The 20,911-nt window shown below is 30.3% G+C and overlaps 7 protein-coding genes across 9 annotated transcripts; 2 read left to right on the top strand and 5 right to left on the bottom strand.

The window, feature by feature from the left end:
- Nucleotides 1-2,020: 2,020 nt before the first annotated feature.
- LOC105148775 (sorting nexin-14) lies at nucleotides 2,021-5,845 on the bottom strand. The gene is made up of 9 exons (XM_011060696.2): nucleotides 5,711-5,845; nucleotides 5,353-5,641; nucleotides 4,880-5,263; nucleotides 4,430-4,745; nucleotides 4,192-4,347; nucleotides 3,995-4,119; nucleotides 3,782-3,840; nucleotides 2,645-3,489; nucleotides 2,021-2,558 (listed from the first exon to the last, which is right to left on the bottom strand). Exons 1-9 carry the CDS (start codon nucleotides 5,791-5,793, stop codon nucleotides 2,152-2,154), a joined length of 2,664 nt encoding a protein of 887 aa, XP_011058998.1. The 5' UTR covers nucleotides 5,794-5,845; the 3' UTR covers nucleotides 2,021-2,151.
- A 20-nt stretch (nucleotides 5,846-5,865) lies between these two features.
- Nucleotides 5,866-7,875, top strand: LOC105148766 (guanine nucleotide-binding protein subunit beta-like protein 1). Its single transcript, XM_011060683.2, has 5 exons — nucleotides 5,866-6,000; nucleotides 6,204-6,398; nucleotides 6,778-6,956; nucleotides 7,037-7,370; nucleotides 7,449-7,875. Exons 2-5 carry the CDS (start codon nucleotides 6,255-6,257, stop codon nucleotides 7,755-7,757), a joined length of 966 nt encoding a protein of 321 aa, XP_011058985.1. The 5' UTR covers nucleotides 5,866-6,000; nucleotides 6,204-6,254; the 3' UTR covers nucleotides 7,758-7,875.
- Nucleotides 7,876-7,929: 54 nt separating this feature from the next.
- On the bottom strand, nucleotides 7,930-9,770 carry TyrRS-m (Tyrosine--tRNA ligase, mitochondrial). Of its 2 annotated transcripts, none has more exons than XM_011060706.2 (3): nucleotides 9,409-9,770; nucleotides 8,398-9,296; nucleotides 7,930-8,336 (listed from the first exon to the last, which is right to left on the bottom strand). In XM_011060706.2, the coding sequence occupies exons 1-3, from the start codon at nucleotides 9,534-9,536 to the stop codon at nucleotides 7,987-7,989; spliced, it is 1,377 nt and encodes a 458-aa protein (XP_011059008.1). In that variant the 5' UTR covers nucleotides 9,537-9,770; the 3' UTR covers nucleotides 7,930-7,986. The 2 variants fall into 2 exon arrangements, with proteins under 2 accessions (XP_011059008.1, XP_087260983.1); XM_087404857.1 differs by having other exon boundaries at nucleotides 9,413-9,552.
- A 267-nt stretch (nucleotides 9,771-10,037) lies between these two features.
- Nucleotides 10,038-13,322, bottom strand: tum (Rac GTPase activating protein tumbleweed). Its single transcript, XM_011060721.2, has 10 exons — nucleotides 12,910-13,322; nucleotides 12,451-12,653; nucleotides 12,223-12,374; nucleotides 11,720-12,131; nucleotides 11,462-11,631; nucleotides 11,227-11,353; nucleotides 10,914-11,146; nucleotides 10,552-10,837; nucleotides 10,311-10,483; nucleotides 10,038-10,233 (listed from the first exon to the last, which is right to left on the bottom strand). The coding sequence occupies exons 1-10, from the start codon at nucleotides 12,989-12,991 to the stop codon at nucleotides 10,170-10,172; spliced, it is 1,902 nt and encodes a 633-aa protein (XP_011059023.1). The 5' UTR covers nucleotides 12,992-13,322; the 3' UTR covers nucleotides 10,038-10,169.
- Nucleotides 13,323-13,676: 354 nt separating this feature from the next.
- LOC105148808 (vacuolar ATPase assembly protein VMA22) lies at nucleotides 13,677-14,618 on the bottom strand. Its single transcript, XM_011060770.2, has one exon. It carries the CDS (start codon nucleotides 14,608-14,610, stop codon nucleotides 14,134-14,136), a length of 477 nt encoding a protein of 158 aa, XP_011059072.1. The 5' UTR covers nucleotides 14,611-14,618; the 3' UTR covers nucleotides 13,677-14,133.
- Nucleotides 14,619-15,283: 665 nt separating this feature from the next.
- Nucleotides 15,284-17,821, top strand: LOC105148798 (uncharacterized). Of its 2 annotated transcripts, none has more exons than XM_087404859.1 (5): nucleotides 15,284-15,725; nucleotides 15,898-15,948; nucleotides 16,021-16,149; nucleotides 16,356-16,444; nucleotides 16,518-16,690. In XM_087404859.1, exons 1-5 carry the CDS (start codon nucleotides 15,616-15,618, stop codon nucleotides 16,541-16,543), a joined length of 405 nt encoding a protein of 134 aa, XP_087260985.1. In that variant the 5' UTR covers nucleotides 15,284-15,615; the 3' UTR covers nucleotides 16,544-16,690. The 2 variants fall into 2 exon arrangements, with proteins under 2 accessions (XP_087260985.1, XP_011059036.1); XM_011060734.2 differs by having other exon boundaries at nucleotides 15,290-15,725; nucleotides 16,231-16,444; nucleotides 16,518-17,821.
- Nucleotides 17,822-18,180: 359 nt separating this feature from the next.
- Nucleotides 18,181-19,678, bottom strand: LOC147910321 (vesicle transport protein SFT2C). The gene is made up of 3 exons (XM_087404860.1): nucleotides 19,427-19,678; nucleotides 18,608-18,759; nucleotides 18,181-18,502 (listed from the first exon to the last, which is right to left on the bottom strand). Exons 1-3 carry the CDS (start codon nucleotides 19,616-19,618, stop codon nucleotides 18,235-18,237), a joined length of 612 nt encoding a protein of 203 aa, XP_087260986.1. The 5' UTR covers nucleotides 19,619-19,678; the 3' UTR covers nucleotides 18,181-18,234.
- Between the last annotated feature and the right edge of the window lie 1,233 nt (nucleotides 19,679-20,911).

Below are 20,911 nucleotides of genomic sequence, written 5' to 3'. Positions count from 1 at the left end.
GGTATTTACTGGGGTATGTATGTACAATAGACCACGATGTATGACCTGAACGTCCGGTAACTAACCGTTTCTCGGCAACTTCGAATGTAAATACGATGTATCTACTTGTTGAAAAATTACGATCTTTATCTGCGTTCCGACTCTCTTTAAATTTTTTCTAGTGGTTTTTTAGTTTCATTCTAAAGAGATCCAGTTCCATCAATGTAAGATTATAACTTTAATCTCGGTTTAATTTACTATTTATCTTTTTATAATTCGTAGAGTTAGAAAAAAATCAAGAATTATAAACCGAGATTGAAGTTAATCTTACATTGATAGAATTTAAAAATCAGATTTTATTTTTCTAAGTGAGATTCACTCTAAAAAGTTTTACAATTAGAGAAGATATATACATATATACGCAAAATATATCACATATTGAATAATACAATAAATCGAAATAAGCAAGTCTATTTACATTGCTTTCCTGGTTAAAATCACACTGAAGTAATTATTACGGAAACCATCTGAGCGACGATGACGAAAAATTCTACTTAATCTAATTCAGAGAATTTATTGATTTATATATTATTCGTTAAATGTCCTTTTTTGACTTACTTATGCTAAAGTGAATAAATTCTATCCTATTCTATTTATTAAAAATATACAAATCCATTCATTATTATATAAATACCCCCGTGCTAAAACACGGAGAAGGATAATAAGAACTTGTACCTCCCCGCGGGAACGTACTTCCTCGCAAGGTTCGTCGCAACGACGTTCCTGCGCAAACTTCCTCGTCCTTGTTCCTCTCGCTGAACACGTCATCGTCCCTCGCACTACCTCGGACTTGCTCCACCAGCCAGTCTGCCGCTGCTGTGTCCTCCTTCCTCTCTTCATTCTTTGCACTCGCCCTCCCCCCTCTCCCCCATATCGTTCCGCTTTTCACTCGCTTGCCTGCGAACGGTGGTCCCCAATCCTATTCCGTCGTTCATTCTCGATGTCTTTACCTTTTCGGAGAACCGAAATCAATCTGGGGCTTTCCAGAGAATTCTTGGGCAATCAGTTTTAGCGATTATACTCGACACGGAAGTCACGTTACCATGACTTTACAATTGTAATAAATTTTTTTCGTGATAAAAAACGAACGTATTACCGAAAAGCAAACATCTGTAAATCATATTCTATGTTGCAATTGTCACTTGATAGTTATCAATTTCGAGAATGTATAGATATGAAAATTGGAAGGTCAATGAAAGTGTTGTCATAAATTCAAATCTTAGCGAATAAAAATTCCATATGATATAAAGAATCTTATACTTTTTCTGGTACAAAGCAATTATTATTATGTTTTTACACATGTTAGAGTATTTATTAAAACTATTATCACGTAATAATATTCACTCTCGATAACATTACGTATATTATCAATATTATTAACTTTTGGAAACTAACTCTTGAAATTTTATTTGCATACAATGTTTGAATTACTTCGAGATTATTAGTTGTTTTGCAAACTATAAGAATTTATACATAAAATAATTTTAACAGAAAAGTAAATTACATAAATATTTATATCATTTATATATTATACCATTAAATATGTATAATATAAATATATATAAGTATAAAATTCATAAATTAAAGATATTTGCTATCTTTTTATATTTATATACTGATGATATACTGTTCAACAAAAATCGTCAAAGAAAATTATCGTATCTATATTTTTAACAGGCGATCAAATTTACAGAAGAGAATGATTTTATCGTCTACCAATCTATCAGAATACAATGAGCATGCTTTTTACCGATTAGACGTCACGTGACGGAGAACGCGGTCTATTTAAATATATGATTCATTACAAATTAATTTTACTTATTACGCATACCATTATTTTTTGATCATGCAAAAATGTGTCATCTATTCCAATGATTTATCTGCTATCATAATGAATTTTATTATTTACGTATTACGCTTATTATTTTTTTTATCGCGTGCAAGAATATTTAATTATCACTTTCGTTTTTATATGTAATACTTTTTGATAGAGCTCAATAAGAATTTTTATTTACAAAGTTATTATGTTACATGTATAAGAAGAAACATAAATTTATAGAGAATTAACATTATATACAATATTTTCATGGTCGTTAAAAAACGATCCTGATGTTATGCAGTCATTTCTGGGAAAAGATTCACTAGGAGGTGATCTAGTAAAATATATGCTAGATGTTTATTGAATGGTGCATTTTGTAAAGGATCTAAGAGAGAATTCATCAGATTGTTCCAAGGCCTGGGGAATATCATTAACCACCATAAGGAATGCAGTCCCTCTTTCGCCGTTTCGTAGTAATTTCGACATTTTCCTTGCGAAGGAAAGTCTCTCATATAATTGTTACCCACTATTTTCGCATGTAGAAGCTTAACAACGATGGAAGCGCGGCCACCACTTAGAAGTTTAACTAAAGTGTTATAGAACATTGCGTTCACATAAGGATCTATTCTTTTACGCAATAAAAAGGCCAATATCCAGAAGAGTCGTGAAATAATCGAAGGTAAACTTAGTAGACCATCGACTGTAACATAATAACATTATTTTTAATATCGTCATAGACAATTATGAATGCATATAATATAAAAGATGAGATAGCTTTGAACTTACGAGCTTCTATAATGCATAAACTTGCACCTTTCATGTGATCACGCTGTGGTAGACTGCACGGAAAATTTTGGAAAGTAACTGGTAGATTCAGATTATTGCCAAATACATCATCTATCAGCTTTCTTCCTTTGCTCTCCATTTCACCGAGATGTTCGCTCGATGGCTCAACACCCATATCCATGTGTTCGTATTTCGTGTTCGTAGACGCTAAGAAAGTACTCATGAATTTATCGAGATGCTGTCCCTTCTCTTTCCGCAATTTATAAGCCATACTCTGGTAAAGGATGCCAATGTCGGGCGTGCTGTAGTTCGCGAAGTACGGTTTCAAGTTCGGCGTTGTAAGAAAGGTATAAAGAAGCTCGCTACTTCTTAACATCGGTTTGGACAGCAACTTCTGTAGAAACTCCTCGTAACGTTGACGATTAGGGGTTGCAAGGGGCAAGTGCGGGTTTTTGCGCGACGGTAATGGTGAGTCATTCAACTCCTTGTCACCATGGAACTCGATAAGCCGTGTCCGCAATGTATAAAAATCTTGATCTTGCCGCAAGACTGTCCACGATTTAGCCTCCGCAACGCTATGAATGGCAATCATGTATACTGGTTGCGTGCCACCACCGTCTACGTGAGGAACGGCAACTCGCCATGTTGTTAAGTCGCGATTACTCTTATCGCCAAAGCCTTTGATTTCGTTATACGCTCGAGATGTGCAATCTACTTCTTCAACTGGATAGACGTCTTGTAGTTGAAACGGAGTACCATCGATTGCAGTTGTACGTAAAACGCCATCGACCTTGCCCCCTTGATTATTAAATCGCATAGGAGGAGTAGATGTACCTCCTCTCGCACTATAATTAAATATATGTGTTCATACAATTATTATAATTATGAAAATTTTATTGAAAACTAGCATATGTAAATTATATCTAAATTTATAAAATATAGTGTCTATTTTATTTATTGAAAAATACTCTTAAGAAATTGCTCTATTTCATATAAACTATAGTAAGTATAGTTGTACAACTTATACATACAATAAAAAAATAAATGATCATGAAAATAGCAAAATTAAAGTGTTAAAAAATAATATTTCTAAAGAATTTAGAAACACATGGATATGTGTACATTTTAGGAGCTTACTTAGCTGCTGCAGTAGGTTTTGTTTGTTCAGACAAATGACCGCACAAGAGTTTATATAACTAAAACATACAGCACATAAGTAGTTATTATTAGAATATAAAATTTCATTATTAAAGATTTAATAATGGATATATTAAGGATTAATATTTAATGTATTCAAAATTTTAAATATAGAATGTAGAGGAAGAAAAAAAAAGATAAAATGTCATTTACTTGATAACTATGATGGAATGATGGCAAACAAGTACTTTCTAGGAGTGCGTGTGCTTCTTGGTGAGCTTGATAAAAGGGTCGTGATGTTCGTAGTTCTTGAATTTTTTCTGGTCCACCTTCTAATACTGGAAATAAACATGTATGTGTGTAAACATATTTTTTTTTAAACTGAAATTATTTATAAATTTATAAATTACTTTGTCGTATGCCTTTTGATATATGCAATGGTAAATATAAATATTCTGAACCATCAGGATCAAGGTATATCGTGTGCATATTCCGAACATCTATGTATAAATTTTTTTCAGCGGTAGTCGACATTTCTGGATTTAACATACGTTTGCTGAGATCATCTAAAAGTAAATAAAATTAATTATTAATATATATTATGAAAAAATTTTATATTAAATTATATCAAAAATTTAATGTATGTACCAATATCTAAACAAAATTGAAGAAGATTCATGGGTCCTGATTCTTTGATGTGTTGCATAAACATATATAACAATTCAGGATCATTTAAAATTTCATTTAAAGATGGTTTGAAGCAACTGTGTGTGATATGTGAATGCATTGCTGGAAGAGTCACCCAGGATTGGAGTATTGGTACAGTAATAGTTTCTGCAACGTTAGATAGAGTAGTCTCATGATGAGTGGATAATGTCACTAACATATTTATATTTTCTGGATCTGCCAGTGCATCAATTGCTGGCAATAGCACCCAATTTGCCAAAATTTCTCGAAGTATCACCTAAAAGTACATATAAATTGAAAGAAGCGTATGAAATACATAATTGCTTGTGTCTATATAATTAATCTCTCAAATTCATAAATATATATGCTACATAAAAAGTTAGAGTGAATTTTGAAAGAACATATCATTACTTTATTATTTGTTGAGATATGTATGGCAGGTAATAAATGTGGTAACAGTGCGGTGACTAGACCCCGTAAATAATTCAACTCAGCTTTTCTTGAATAAGCAGCTGGATGAATTTTAGAACTCAAACAACTCCCGATGTAATCTTGAGGCATTTCAACTTCAGATATGGGCATTTTAAGTAATGCTTTCCAATCTTGAGCATGTTGTATGGCCAGGGGAATCAGGCCATCAAAAACGAGAGTTGCTGTGTCTGCACGTAATAATCGAATGGTAATATTCTTTGCTGCTGTTGTTATAGCTAAACGTAGTTGCTGTATGAAAGCTTCATTAGCCGAAATATCCGAATACCAAGTACAGACATATATTTGGAGTAATTCTTCCAGAAGCTACACAAGACAACAGATTTATATATCTTTTGCCAACAAATACAAAATAGTAACAGTAAATTATGTATAAATGTATAATTATTAATTACTTGTTCCAATGCATGATCAAAGTCTTTTGGTACTTTGACTTTGGTCGAATGCGGCAACAATTTATGCCTTTTGCAAGTATTCTTACTGCAGACGCTACATGAATCCTTAATTTCGTATCTTGCAATAAACTTGTCACTTATAATATTGAATCTCGTCAGCAAACCATAAATGTGTTGTTCATTTATAATATTGTACCTCGTTAGTAAATTGTCAACATATTGCACTAACTGAACAGCGTAAAAACTCGCAATTACATAAATACTAACCACGAGGAACACCCACAGAATGCTGTGAAAAAATTAATAGAATAATTCACATATGTGATTCATATACATTATTGACAAATATGTTATTTACCTATTAAACACAATCATAATAAATGCGACAAGTAAAATAATAATCGCCGATGTTGCAGCACTAAAAAAATACAGATCCTGCATTTCGTCGTTGTTGAATAGTGATGGACAGAAAGCAATTTTATGTTTAGTAAAACATTCTTGTTGTTATTTTTTTTAATCAAAGAAGATGCTTCCTCTATCTTCTCGACTCATAAGTTGTGTCTTTTTGATCACTTTGACAGTTTCAAGTGGCGACTCTACATCTCTACACTCTCTACAGTTATACAGCTGTTTACAGCGCCCTGACAAGTATTCTGAAATTCAAATATAATAAGTAATTAGTGGATTGCGGCGAAAGAAAACAAAGAATAACGCGGAGAAGGAGTCGATTTTATTTTATATTTTCTATTATGTGATTCAAGAGCGGATTGAGAAACTTTTTGTCATTAGAACAATGATAACCTATATATTGCGTATAGATGCATTATCTTGATATGTTTGATATATTGTAGACTCTCTTGGATTTTGTATGTGATATTTTTGAGAAAAACAAGATTGCAACAATGTCGAGACCTCCGGATCCAAAATTTCTATTGCGTGGCGACATGGATGAAAATGTGCACAGTTTATTGTTTTCAATTAACTCTGATGTCGAGCATCTCTATGCTGGTGATGGAAAAGGCACAGTACACATTTGGGATTTAAAGGTAAATACTTGTTTTTATTTTAATTATAATAGTTTAAATAATTAGATTTAATCCTCGGAACTGTCAATTCAATTTTGTTTATATTATCTGCAAATTTAGATTATTCTTATTAAAATAAATTTAGTATTCATTCTTTTTTATATAGGAATTACTTTGATTCTTTGAAATTAATTAGTGTCTTTTAATCGACATATATTAAAAGGATCTGACACATTTAGTATTAGTATAACTGTTACAGATTTTAATATCTCAGCTCAGAGGGTTATTTAACAAAAATTCATATAACATGAAGAGGAATATTCTATTCTTAACATAAACATGCAGAAAAGAACATTAAAATTTATTAAAAAGAATTAAATTCTTTTTTATTATGTTGCAGACAAACAGGATAAAGTACCAATTATCAGATGGATGTAGTCCATGTTTTAATTTACATATAACTAACAAGACTGACTTAATAGTGCAACGAAGACATGGAATAATTGATGTGTACAAAATGAATGAATCAAACTGGATACTAGACAAAAGCATCAATTCTGAATATTGCAGTTTTTGCAGGTACATTAACAAATAAATCTGTTATAAGTATATTAATAAATAAGTCTATTAAAATTAACATGAATATTTTTGTATCACAGATCTCAATTATTACCCGAGAATGATGCAGTGCTGATTCCATTTGATTGTTCTGTAGTAGGGACATTATCATTAAAAACATTCAAAGTAGAATCGACGTTAGATCCATCCAAACTGTCCTACAGTAATAAATTAGGTACTGTAATGGCGATGAAATCATTAATGGACGTGAATGGTTCCGTTCTAGTTGCTTACGAGGGTGGGCAACTATTGTTGTGGGATATGAGAAAGAATGATGTTCTTAGTTCTCTTACTGTGGAACAATATCCAATGACTTTCGATTTTGACGCTTCGTTGATGCAAGGCATCCTTGGCAGTGCGTCAGAGAAATTGGAGGTACACTACAAAAATTGATTTTAACTCTAAAAAGATATATGATTTTGGTGTTGATAAATTATGTTTACAAATTTTTAGATTTTCGAGATGTTGCCGAATCATGCTTTATCCCACAAATGTACGAGATTCTTGGAGCATGTTAATGGCATATCCATTCTTTCTGTAAGACCAGATAAAAAGATTGTCACGGCTGGATGTTGGGATGGACGTCTGATGTTGTTCTCTTGGAAAAAATTACGGCCACTTGCGATATTAAAAGAACACAGAGCAAGTGTATATGACATTGTTTATTCACAATGTAAAGTTGAGGCCTACGATACTAAATGTTTAATGGCAGCGACTGGCAAAGATGGTTACATATCTATGTGGGATATATATAATAATTAAGAAAATTACAAAATGTAAATACATTTTATATGTATGAAGCGAGGAATATCAAAATATTTATATTGTATATATATGTATAGTTTATTGTAAATTATCTAATAAAAGTTTTCCATAACAATATTCGTGTGTATATAAAAGAGGAGATTGTTGCGTTTATAATCATTACATGAACTTTTAGAGTATTAAAATATTGTTTATTATACAACTGTACATATGTTTTTATATGATCTTATTGCCATCGAACTATATGATACGTCTTTTTACCAACTCTCAGCAATGATACATTATTGCTTAGTATATGAATGCCAGGTACAATTATCTCATTTAAATTAGTAATTTTTTGATAATTTACATAAAATCCACCTGCTGTTATGATTCGTTCAGCATCATGATCAGTTTTAAAGCATTTTACTTTTTTTGCTAGCTCGTATACGGTAATTCCTGGTTCAGATAAGACATCTACTATAGTTGCACCTTCAAACACATCTGTTAACTCCGATGCATTTAATTTTATAAATGATTCAATTGATTTATCATACAATGCTGCAGATGCACGCTTTGCAGCCAATAGTCCTTCCTCTGTAAAAAATTACAGTACATAATAAATAATAATAATGACATAATTTTTTATAAAAATTACCTCCATGTACTAAAAGTGTAACTTGCTCCGCTAATAATTTCTGTGCTTTTCGTTGTTCTGGATCATTCATATGATTCTTCACAATTTCAGTAATTGTATTCAACGGTATAAATGTGAACAGTTTTAAGAATTTTTCAACATCGGAATCTTTAGCTCTAATGAAATATTGATACAGTTGGAAGCTTGAGGATTTTATTGGAGACAACCACACCGCATTTAAAAGAGACTTCCCAAATTTCTTTCCACCTTCAGCTGTTATGAGCGGTAATGTTATACCGTAAACTTCTTTTCGCATACTTTTCGTGATCAGGTCATATCCAGACATAATATTACCCATCTGATCACTACCACCAATTTGGAAGCGACACTTGTAATTTTTCATCAATTGAAGCCAATCATATGCTTGGAATACTTGATATGTAAATTCAGTGAAACTCATCCCTATCTCAGAATTTAATCTTGTTTGGACAGAAGATCTACCCAGCATTGTACCCATCCGAAAATATTTTCCAATATTTTTGATAAATTCAATGACATTTACATTTGTATACCAATCCAAATTGTTTACTATAATTAGAGGCTTCAGTGCCGTTTCCTTGTTTTTCCAAAAGTAGTATCTATGATTATTAAATATGGTCTCTACGTTCTTTGTAATAGATTTGATGTTCTCTTCAATTACATATCTTTCTATTTCAATACGTTCAGATTTTCTATGACTAGGATCACCTATTAAACCGGTAGCTCCACCAACTAGAGCTATAACTTGATGTCCTGCTCTTTGCCAATGTAAAAGATTCATCAGGATGAGTAGATTGCCGATATGTAAACTGTCTGCTGTTGGATCAAAGCCAGCATAAACACATTGGGATGATTTGTTCAGTAAATTTACTATTTCATTTCTATTAAAAAATATATAAGATATATAAATTGATATAAATATTAAGAGACGTGCAACGCATTATAAAAATTTTTATAACATTAAGTAACACAAAAAATAATTCATATACTTACGTACTAGTATCGGGAAATATATCCTCGTACATGCCTCTTTCGTGAAGCTTCAATACATTTCTGCTACAATAAAATCTGCGTTTATCAAAATTAACGTTTCTGACGATGGAGCTTAATAAAGAACGCATGCTTATTTTGCTATATATTTGTAACTTTAAAAATAATGAATTATCTTCAGAGAAATCAAATTTCGTTATGAAATCTCTACATACAAATGTGCGATAAATTCATACGATCAGTAATATTCGCAATTCAAGTTTATAACGTCGATTCCAACCTCAAATAATGCGATATCTGCCGCTCTACACCTCTGCTCTGCAGTCTGCTTCACTAACACTATGACGCAGTGAACATATACATACATAGATGTTAGTGCCGAATAAGTTGAATAATAATATTAACTTATTTAAAATATTAATTAGATTTTGATTTTATTTAAATATCAGTAATAAAATAAAAGCTTAAGATAATTATTACACATGTTAGAAAAAAATCTTATGAGATTGGATATATACATATTAAATTCACACATACTAAAAAAAATAAATTAATAAGTACTCCTTATTAAAAGAGGGAGTATCGTAATTTAATAAATTAAATTAGATTGTTGATTTACTTTAAGAGATAAATAGGAATCAAGATGTTTATTGCATTTATTTTAGTATATTTACAAAAGAATACATATAAGCATGTTAAATATTAGGCCAAACAATTCTGTGTATAAATTGTTATAATATAACAAATGTAAACTTGCTTATATATTAGTATCCTATTCTAGATGGCGGTGTAGCAAAGTATTTTTTGTTTCTTCTCATAAAAGTGCGGCTGTAAATACAAAATATAAAATATGAAATATAAAATAAGGAAAATATATAGGACGCAATTATTTGTGCGATACTCACCTAGAAGCGACAGGCGTGAAGAAACCGCGAGAGATACTACGCTTGAGAAGTGATTCTGTGGATGGCGTATGTTTCAATTCTCCCGGTTTTGGGGTAGAAGTGCAATTCGAGTTTGTAGGATTCACGTAAGTTGCCCAATAATCGGATGGAATTTGAAGTAAACTCTCTACTATCTAGAACGTGAAATATATTACGTTATTTTTGTATCAGTCATAATGACGCATTTAGAAATTTTTCCTACCGCAACTTGATGCTGAATATCGCTGATAGATGGTTCCTTGGAAATATAACCGACTAAAGTTGGTCCAAAGACCTTGGCGAGATTACTAATAGGCATCTTACACTCAGCACTACTCGATACTCTCTGTAAATGTAATATTAAAAAGGCTAAAGTATCTCGATTTGGTTGTGGCAGTTCTGATATTGCTTGATAAAGAGCGGCGTCAGCATCCTGTTTATCCGTCTTTTGTGTCGCACGTATAAAGTCTCCCAACAAACCGACAGTGATCAGCGGTTCACGTAAATTCCTATAAAATATGAATTCAAATATACATGTATATATTGCATCCCCTTTATATAAAGAATATATTTCGGGTGACGTACCTAAGAAAATCTTTTAAGGTAGAACAGATGGTCGTAATATCGACGTTAGAAAGATTTGGAGCGCCTTTGCCTTTTAAAAACTTCTCCAGGAGACATTTGACATCTACCTTTGCTCCGTTCACTCTGTATAATCCCTGTTCGTTCATTCCGCGTAATTCAACTTCGTTAATGCAGTGAACTACTATGGAAGGTACCATGGGTGGTGTTATAGGTGTGTAATCAGCTATAGTGCCCTGTACATGAAAATGGCATTTAATGAAGATATATTGACGCTAAAATGTTTTGATGTAGAAATTATAATAACAATACTCACAGGTATACCACGTAATGTAGGTGTATTTCCTGTTGGAACACATGGTAATGGTACTAAATTTTTACATTCGGTATGAGCTGTAGCTCTACAATCTCTGCATTTCTGTAGCGTATTTCCAAATCGAATTCTATTAATAAATGAAAAAAACATTAAGATTTTTTTTCTTATCCATAGCAAATCTTATGAAATTAATTACAAGCTTTTTAATATGTTCATGTAGTAGTTGAAATATTACTTTTTTCCACAATGTGTGCAGATTTCCGGCCTAAGTATAGTTTTTGCTACAAAATGATGATTTCTAGACATTTTTAAATTCATGGTATAGCCACCAATATTTGGACTTGGTTTGTAAACATCCTCCGAGTCTGAAGTTGACGTAAGAATATCAGCCTTTGGTGCTGATGGCTAAAAATAAAAAAAATCATTCCTCCTATTAACTATGGACATACATTTTAAATGTAAAGCAATTAAATTATATGATTTAGTAACGTACCGCTGTATCAATTGGCATTTTGTTTACATCTAAATGCGATAATTTTGATTTGTTGTGTTCTGTACTACTCTTACGTCGTTTGCGTGAATTATGCAGGAGAATCTGGGGATCGGCATTTTCATCACCGGGTATAGCCTCGATCGTAGATGATGCAGTAATTGTACCATCTTTTGGCATAACTACAGTAGTAGTCGCTACTATTTTATCAGAAGAATTTAATTCTGTAGCTTTGTGCAATGTACTGCGATGAGGTTTCTTGGAATATTCGCTACTGGGGCGATGCTCTTTCCATTCTCGCCTTTTCTGATTTTGCAAAATAGCACTGGTCTCAAAGTCATCATCTGATCTTGATAAACAATTAAGGTCACTCAATAATGAACCAGTGGAATTTAATTCCGCTATTGTGTTAAGCCTAAAATAATATGAAAAATATAATACAACATTGTCACATAATCCAGTGTAATTATCAGTCCTTGAGTATAAATTGAGATGCTTATATTTACTTGTCAATCGGTACGTCTTGAATATGTGTGTTACTTTGACGTTGATTCATTGAAGTGTTATTAAGAAACTGTAATTTCTCTCTAGTTTCATGATTCAGATTTTTCCCTCTATCATTAAACAGTAAATCTCTGGCTGTATCAATTTGTTCCTTCTGAAAAAGATGTAAATATGAATAGTTGATTAAAAAAAGTTAAAGTATTTTTAGAAATAAAAGAAGTATCAGTTACTAAATAATCTCTATGATCCTCGACATCACGACGTTTACGATTCTCTTCTTCCAAGTTTCTTCTTGCGTGACGCAATTTTCTCTCAAGACCCGCAATTTCAGCATGAGCCTTATCCAAAGCTGAATGAAGTCGTTGACATTCTTGCACTGATGCTAGCCATTTCTGTCTCATCTCCTCTTGATTTAAAGCAAATCGTAGAAATTCTGTACAAAGCAATATTGAAGCAACATATTTATATCTACTTGTATCTATAATAGATTTATTTTTACAGCTTAATTATGTACACTGTTTTTAAAATGAGATATACAGGTTTAAAATTCGACTAAAATGAAAAGGAAAGTTTAACAGTCCAATGTAGCAAACAAATTTTATAATTATTTTAGAAAAGTCGACTAAGGCTATCGTAAGAAAATAAATAACAGCTGCAATAATATCGATCATATACGATTATTAACGAACCTTCTTCGCAGGCCCCATTTAGTAAGACGTTTGTACATCTCACCAGCTCGTCGTAAGTTGCTAAAAGTGACAACGACATCATTCTTATACTTTCTTGTTTCTTCCGTGAACTATCACTCTGCTGACATGTTATCGGCTTGTAACACTCAACAATCCGTCGTGATCAATAGTAACTAGTTCTCCTTGATAGTACACACGAACAGTTTAATAGGTTCAATGAAATGTTCGAGCGGTTGGAGTCATACAAATAACATGGTACGCGACGCCCGTCGGAGTTTGGAGTTTTGAAAATCGCCCCTTTTCTAACCGTTAAGTTGATAGAGACGACCTCTACCGGAGAAAATGCGAATTATTTCCATCATGATGCTACCAACTCTCAAGATTTTAATTTTTAATCGATCAAATAATTATAATCTTTTTGTTCTGATTGCAGATTATTTTGATTATAATTTAATTATTTAGATAAATCTGATTTTAGCTTATTTTGTTTAATTAAATTCTAATTTCTAATTAATTGATATATATATTTTAATAAATTATATTTTTTACTCGATTCATAAACAAATGAAATTCAGATTTTTTTTTATATCTGATTAAAAGATTAAAAAAATGTATGCGCTTATAATTATATTAATATAATGAAATTCAGTATATTTTTATTATTCTTCTAATAAATATCTTAAATATTTTTTAGTAATGTGATTCTTAGAACATCAATATGATAGTGTTGTGTGTATATGAGAAAAGAAAATAAAAAATATGTACAATTATATATAAACAAAATTCGATATATATTAAATCTAGTCAATTTTACATATATAATATTTATATACATTAGAATAGATATTTTATAACTAGTGTGTGCAATTTTAATATCTAACATGTTATACATATATTTAAAAAATTAACAATATATTATAGGACCGTGTATGTGTGATAACACAAATTATAGAAATCAAAGCCTTTAAACGGTCTAGCTGGATTTTAAATGCTTTGCTCTAGCAAGATCCAGCTAGATCGTTTAAAGGCTTTGATTAAAAAGTTAAGTATTTTTATTATTATCATGAATCCAATTTGTACGTAACTTAATATTCATTACTTCTATAAGTATTAAACTTTAATTAGATATATAACAGAAAAACAGAAGCAATAAACAAAAATTTTTAGAAAAATTATTTAAAAAATCTTTTTTCAAAATTTTTTTTTAATATCATTTGGAGAACATTAACTATCTTTTTCAATATATAATGTTTTAAGCTTGGAGAGTACGGAAATAAGTTCTGCTTGTGTATTTGCTATCTTTGCAGCAAGATAGATAGATTCCTGGAAACGCTTCTGACTGTTTTTCAAGTTTTGTGGAACCAATACACCAAACCATTTTATAGGATCTTTCGGTCCATCTGCGTCATCGCTTAATTTTTTAAAACTGATGTCAAAACATGGCTCAGTATCATTATCTTCATTTATTGTTTTAGTCTCCAAATCAAACAAGGATGTCACTATATCTTCATTATTTGGAACTTGTAACATACTGATATTTTCCTTTCCACGAATATATTTTGCTTTTGCCAGCTCAATGTGGCCATCCTTCAGCAATGTTTCCATTTGAATATTTCCATGAACTTTTTCTTCTATTAGTTCTAATTTACGTAACATCAATTCATCAATCTCTTCTGATAAAACATCTATGTTTTTACTCATACTGTAATCTGTAATTATTGCCACAAAAATTTTTAACAGTATATGCACGACGAAATTTTATCTGAAAATATCGAAGATTATATATAACATGAAATATTATTGATGTACAAACATTCATTTATTATTAAAGAAATAAATATAAAAGATATGTAATTTAAAGAGGTACAGCTATTATTTAAAAATACCTAATTTTATCAATATTGGAGATGAGAGAACTAATTCCCAAAAATACATATTTTATGTATTATCTATCTTACATCATATCAAACAACTTACATGTACATTGATTACTTAAAACGTTGATTATTTAAAAATATCGTCTTAACCTATTTTGAAAGTAACGTTTCAAATATCTTGTTTCATAAACGAATTCAATTTGCTCTTCCAATCTTTTGTATTCCTTGAAAGAGGTTTAATCAAACTTCCACATTATATTTATTACAAATCAAATGATATTAAGAATATTCTCGACTATTTTCGAGGTATTGTTTGCAGAAGCACTTTATAATAGCAAATGGAATTGTTCTCTCTCACTTCTCGCTCTCATCTCTTTCGATCTACATTATAGCGAAGTTGGATTGCAAATAATTTTATTTATTATTTTAAGTAGATCGGTTTTAAACGTCAATTACAAGATTGATTCTTTAACAGCTTTTTTTACTTTCGTAGAAAATAAGTCAAAAAAGTATCAAACAAAATATTTCTTTTACGAGACAAATTATAGTAGAATCTGTATCTGCACCGACTGCACCACGAATGAGATGCAAAGTGAATGTGCCTCGGTCGAGTATTGCAAAAATTTCAGCAAAATTCGACGAAACTAATTGATTTCTAGACTTTTTAAAAGAAAGATATATAAGATAAAAAAGATTGGGAAGTAAAAATATATTAGAATTTGAATAAAACGAAACATTATAACCTCAAGAGAAGACTAAAGGTGTGATCAACCGGTGGAAATAAATCCTGTATTTTTTTGAGGAATATTAACTAGTATCACATGTAAACATGACTACACCTGTATTAACAAAAAAGCAACAGAGGCACAGCTTATCAGCTAAAACAGGACCTATCAAGGGTTTGCGGAATATTTTGGCACAACCTACTCAGAATTTCTGGTATTTTCACATGATGTTAATTTTGGAACATTTTCCATTTGTTTTAATAATTTGATGTAACAGTATTAAACATTTAATCAAAGATGAACATTTATTTATAAACATTGTTAAAGCTAACATTTTACTAAAGATGATTGCAGTTTGTACTTATTTTTGCGAAATGCTTTTTTAGGCCAATTATCAATGTAAATCAATATCCAGAATTGATGATAAACTTAAATACGTAAGTATGTGATTTAAAACATAAATAATCTTAAAAAATATCATTTTTAATCATAGTGGAAATGTTTTATAGGATATTACCATCAATAAAGAAATCTAATCATAAAATCTCTAAGGATATGCTTAAAAATTTAACAAAAAAAGATCGTGCATTAGCTAGGAAAAAAATGTTAGAAGAGGCACCTCCAAAACCAGATATACTGTAAGTACCCTTTGTTGCATTATATATAATAATTGTAAATAGTTTAAAATTTAGCTATTTTATCTGATTTATAAATTTTAGGAAATTCATAGTTATAGGTATTAATGAAGTTACTCGAGCCTTAGAAAAGGATAATGTATGTAGCGTCTTATTAGATGCTAATACTGATCCGCTTATACTAATAAAACATATTATTTCCATGGCAGTAAACAAAAAAATACCTGTTCTAATGCTGCCCATGTTGAGAACAATCACAAAAGAAAAGGGATTTCCCTCAAGAGTTCTTGCTTTAAAGGTAACATATTAATATTTTATCATTTTAAACATATTTTTATAGATATTTCTTAGAGATTTATTATTTCTTACAGCAAGAGGTAATGCAATGTCCAAATAATGTTTGCTATCCAATATACAAATCGATAGCAGAGGCTTTTAAAGACTTCAAGTTACCAGAATGTTTGCTTCAATGTTATAAATCAGATGAAGTACCTGATAAAAGCGGAATGTGTAAAACAGAGATCACAGAAAAGGATTCTGATATAAAGCCAAATATTTCTAAGCCAGAAAAATCTGTTGCAGTGTTTGCAGATGTATATAAATACAGATCTTCACGAGATGAAAGAGCTTTCGTACCACCAACAATCAACAAAAGTTCTCAAGTTTCTCAAACACTATCAGATAACTTTATTCCTTCAGACAGTGATCTTGATACTGTCAATGATAAAAATTGTGCAATTATATCGAAGAATGAGAAATATGTAAATATTGGTAAGGAAGAAAAATATTTACTAACATCCGAAAATACAGAAGAGAATCGGTCTTTTAATGAATTGAAATTAATAAAAAATAAAGCAGATTCAACGAAACAAACAAATATATTAAGTTCTCAAATCTCTCAAAAATCAGATGATTTTATTCCTTTAAACAGTGATTTTGATTCTGTCATCGATAAAAATTGTGCAAGTACATCGAAGAATGAGAGATATATAAATATCGGCAAGGAAAAAAAACATACACTAAAGTCTAAAAATACAGATGAGAATCTAAAATATAAGATAGATTCAACGAAACAAACAAAAAATATATTAAAAAGACTCAGAAATGAACCTAATTATTTGTCATTAAAAATAAAATGTACACAGGGAAGTAAGAAACGAAAAAAAGCAACTAAATTTGCTAAGAAAAAAGGGAAAAAATAGAAGCACTTGACAGTTTAGTAGTAGAATAATTGTTCAGCAAAAACAAAAAATTTGGGTATAATTCTTAGTATTATTCCGCATACAGGATTTTGAATGAAAAAATATTCTATTTTGATGAATACAAGAATCAAAAATATAAATTAAATCTTAAGGTACAACGTAATATTGGAAATAAAGAATTTGCATCGTCTTGAAAATCCAAATAATAATTACAATTCGTTTTCTAATCGTCTAAGGTGATCAAGTGTAATCATTTTTGTTTTATTTCATGTTAGAAAATTGTTAATAAACGTTATATTTGATACTCAACTAGTTAATAAATAAATTTCAATATTTGGAGCTGAAATTCATGCTTTAGCTTCAAACATTTAGTTGTTAACTTTCTAATTGAGTGTCAAAAATAAATTCTGTATAAAAAAAAGAAAAATAGAACAAAAAATATATATACAATAAAAATATATTTTAAATTATTACATTATGTACAAGAATTAATCCTATCTTTTTCATTATCAATTTACTAATAAATTATACTAATAAATAGAATTGTATTTACTAATATAAGTAATACAACTTAGTTAAAAAATTTCTGCCAATAACAAATTGTAATAAAAATATAGTAACCCCCTCATTTTTACGCATATAAATTATATATAGTATAAGATTAGAGCATATAAATTGTGTGTTGAATGTATGAAAACGAATTCAAATTAGTTTTCTCTGTATTAATTGTAATAACTAGATATTAGATAAATGACAATTCATTTAATATCCATATTTTTCTCAATATAAACTTTATGTGATGCTTTAAAAAAATTTCCAAAAGATAGAGATATTGTTTTTCTTTTTATTATTATAAAATATATCCTAAGCATAGTAATATCATCTTTTACACAGGTAAACTTGATTTTACAGACGATCTAAACACTCTTGTAAAGAACATAAGGCCAGTTGTACCTCCTGGTATATGACTTATTAAAAAGGACAATGTAGCTATCAACTGTAAGATAGCACATAATACTGTCAAAGGAGTCGATTGCAAATGCAGAGCAAAGTAAAGTGTGCCTGTTAATGTTGCAAAGTACAATATGGTAAAGTACTTCTTTTCAGCTAGGAATAATGATTTCATATAACTTGATCCCCACAAAAAACAAAAGCTGGAAGAAATCTTTTATTAGAAATATGATATTTTTCTTTATATATTCATAGATATATCTCATATTACTTTTTAAGTATTTTTATATATATATATATATGTATACCTCATTAGAAAGAAGAGACTTCCTAAGGAATAAAGTAGAGCAAATTTTCTTGCTTTAAGTAATAATACAGGAATATAAATCGCTGATAGACAAAAGCATAATAATCCCAGAAGAAAACACACAGTGAAGGATATGAGTCTTTGTGTTCTCGTCTAACAAAGTAAAAAAAAAATGAATCTTTTATAAAAAAGTCCAATATTCAAAGTCATTGAATATATAGAATTTATTCAACAAGAATTATAGCATAAAGTTAGTTTTCCAATCTATTTAATTTATATTTACCTATTTATACTTTTAAATATATTGATAAGAAAGAGATTTTTTTATTAATAACAATGGATGGTTTTTAACAAATTTACATAAATAAAAATTGATTAAATTTGATTTCACAATTTCCCCACAGAAATATAGAAAATTTCAAATTACAGAAACGTGAAAATACCAGATATTACATAATCACAAATAAAGTTAACTTCGACTAAATTCAAATTAATCCGCGATTAATTCGATCAGTAGAATTTATCAGATTGCACTGATTTCAACTATATAATTTATCGGCATTAGTCTAATTTTTTTCCCACGTTTGTAATATAACAAAAAAATCGAATTTTACATTTATAAAATACTACAGGTACTTACTTAATAGATTAATCGTTTGATTGAATGAATTTAGAGAGACAACGCCTTAAATTTTTAATGTTTAAGTTTAACATTACTGCTTTGCATTAATATTTTTTGAGTTAATCAGAATTTTTAACATTTAGTCAACATCAGTGCAAACATTCGTCGAATCGTTAAGGTTATGAGACAATGCCGTACCATAGCAGGACAACATTCTCTCCGCGATTTTTGGACCCATCCTGCGTTCTCCTCCGTCTCGTCGGTACTTTTTCCAAACCATTTGCCAAAGTTCGCTTTCGATATCGCTACCGATGGAATGGCGATTTTATATTGTTTTTCATTTTTGCTACTGAGGAGATATTCGTTCAGCTCCTTATTGAGATCGGCCATTTTGACATGTCGCCATATCGCGCCATTGAAATTATAAACAATAAAAGTTATCGATTGTAAGAGAAAAATTGTTTTTATCAACGATAAGTATATGTTTAATCAGCAAACTGTTTTATCGACTTACTGTTTTACAGCGACTTACTTTATCGATCGTACATAGTTCATTATACATCTGTTAAGGAGCTAATCGTACGAGATACAAAAATCGATTGGATACAAATAGCGTTTGAATACAAAATTGAATACAAATAGCGTTTTCTCTTGGAATACACTGGGTGCAGCCTCGCACTGCACCAATTGCGTGTAAGTCCTACACTCAGCTACACTAGAGTGGTGCATATCATGGTGTACACTACATCATTATTGTTAAAACCCTGTTTCGCTTGACTTCCATTTTCAAATTTTAAATGTCACACTGGCTCTACACCGTCCCTTTAATACGGTGTAGTCAAATTCTATTTTGTACATAAAATTTGCACTACATCGTAGTCAAGGAAATACGGTACACCGAAGTTCGCTTACCACCAATCAAGGAAACACGATACACTATCTGAGTGTTACATTAGTGCAGCCAGAGAGAAAACGCTAAATATATACGATCTATTCTATCGGTTTCTACCCTGGTGGAAAAATGTTGCTGAAATTCCACGTTTTGGAACATTTTTCAACACAATTTCAACATTTTAAAAAAGTTTCAGTTTAATTTCAACGATTTTTAGCTGAATAATTCATTTTCAACAAAATTTTAGATAAATTTCAGCAAAAATTTCAGAGAAATTTGAGAAAATTTCAGAGAAATTTCGGTTGGATTTCAGTGATTTTTTCAGATTTTTTTATGTTAGCTGAAAAATTTACTTTCAGTGAATTTCAGCAAATTTTCAGCAATTTCGCTGAAATGTTCCAAAATGTGGAATAATTTCAGTGAAACTTTTTCACCAAGGTATTTTCCATATATCTAGGATGTAGTCTACTTGACTCTTCAAATGCTTCGAAACTTTTGATTGATCAATTGGAAGAAAGAATTGTACTAATTGATCAATTAAAAAAATTCTTTGAAGCATTTGTAGCTTCAAGTGATCCTAATCATTTGTAAATTCGATTTTTAGCCATAAATTCACATTTATATTTCAAATCCGATTGTAATGAGCTTTGCTTTCACTGTTCTGAGCATAAAAAAATATTTTATTTTTACTAGTAATTTTTAATTGTGGCAAACTGTTGCGGCAATCGATTAGATAAATACTCTAAGTTAGAATGTATTATTATCAAGTTTAATTATATTGTATCTCTGTA

Source organism: Acromyrmex echinatior, chromosome 3, assembly GCF_024713525.1.
Source record: "Acromyrmex echinatior isolate Ae372 chromosome 3, ASM2471352v2, whole genome shotgun sequence".
Classification (NCBI taxonomy): domain Eukaryota; kingdom Metazoa; phylum Arthropoda; class Insecta; order Hymenoptera; family Formicidae; genus Acromyrmex; species Acromyrmex echinatior.
Note: the sequence above shows the minus strand (reverse complement) of the source record. Positions and strands in the feature narration are given on the sequence as shown.

Excerpts from the sequence above, each read along its gene's own strand:
- LOC105148766 (XM_011060683.2), top strand. The coding sequence starts at position 6,255 with ATGTCGAGACCTCCGGATCCAAAATTTCTATTGCGTGGCGACATGGAT. Across the intron at positions 6,399-6,777 it reads TACACATTTGGGATTTAAAG|ACAAACAGGATAAAGTACCA; the intron begins GTAAATACTTGT and ends ATTATGTTGCAG. Across the intron at positions 6,957-7,036 it reads GAATATTGCAGTTTTTGCAG|ATCTCAATTATTACCCGAGA; the intron begins GTACATTAACAA and ends TTTGTATCACAG.
- LOC147910321 (XM_087404860.1), bottom strand. The coding sequence starts at position 19,618 with ATGGCCGATCTCAATAAGGAGCTGAACGAATATCTCCTCAGTAGCAAA. Across the intron at positions 18,760-19,426 it reads GAGAATGTTGTCCTGCTATG|ACGAGAACACAAAGACTCAT; the intron begins GTACGGCATTGT and ends TTACTTTGTTAG. Across the intron at positions 18,503-18,607 it reads AGTCTCTTCTTTCTAATGAG|CTTTTGTTTTTTGTGGGGAT; the intron begins GTATACATATAT and ends GATTTCTTCCAG.
- tum (XM_011060721.2), bottom strand. The coding sequence starts at position 12,991 with ATGATGTCGTTGTCACTTTTAGCAACTTACGACGAGCTGGTGAGATGT. Across the intron at positions 10,484-10,551 it reads ATATTCAGCATCAAGTTGCG|ATAGTAGAGAGTTTACTTCA; the intron begins GTAGGAAAAATT and ends TTCACGTTCTAG. Across the intron at positions 10,234-10,310 it reads TTCACGCCTGTCGCTTCTAG|CCGCACTTTTATGAGAAGAA; the intron begins GTGAGTATCGCA and ends TTGTATTTACAG.
- LOC105148808 (XM_011060770.2), bottom strand. The coding sequence starts at position 14,610 with ATGAGTAAAAACATAGATGTTTTATCAGAAGAGATTGATGAATTGATG.
- TyrRS-m (XM_011060706.2), bottom strand. The coding sequence starts at position 9,536 with ATGCGTTCTTTATTAAGCTCCATCGTCAGAAACGTTAATTTTGATAAA. Across the intron at positions 9,297-9,408 it reads ATATTTCCCGATACTAGTAC|AAATGAAATAGTAAATTTAC; the intron begins GTAAGTATATGA and ends ATTTTTTAATAG. Across the intron at positions 8,337-8,397 it reads TACACTTTTAGTACATGGAG|AGGAAGGACTATTGGCTGCA; the intron begins GTAATTTTTATA and ends AATTTTTTACAG.
- LOC105148775 (XM_011060696.2), bottom strand. The coding sequence starts at position 5,793 with ATGCAGGATCTGTATTTTTTTAGTGCTGCAACATCGGCGATTATTATT. Across the intron at positions 5,264-5,352 it reads TTGATCATGCATTGGAACAA|CTTCTGGAAGAATTACTCCA; the intron begins GTAATTAATAAT and ends TGTCTTGTGTAG. Across the intron at positions 4,746-4,879 it reads ATATCTCAACAAATAATAAA|GTGATACTTCGAGAAATTTT; the intron begins GTAATGATATGT and ends ATGTACTTTTAG.
- LOC105148798 (XM_011060734.2), top strand. The coding sequence starts at position 15,616 with ATGACTACACCTGTATTAACAAAAAAGCAACAGAGGCACAGCTTATCA. Across the intron at positions 16,150-16,230 it reads CCTCCAAAACCAGATATACT|GAAATTCATAGTTATAGGTA; the intron begins GTAAGTACCCTT and ends TATAAATTTTAG. Across the intron at positions 16,445-16,517 it reads CAAGAGTTCTTGCTTTAAAG|CAAGAGGTAATGCAATGTCC; the intron begins GTAACATATTAA and ends TATTTCTTACAG.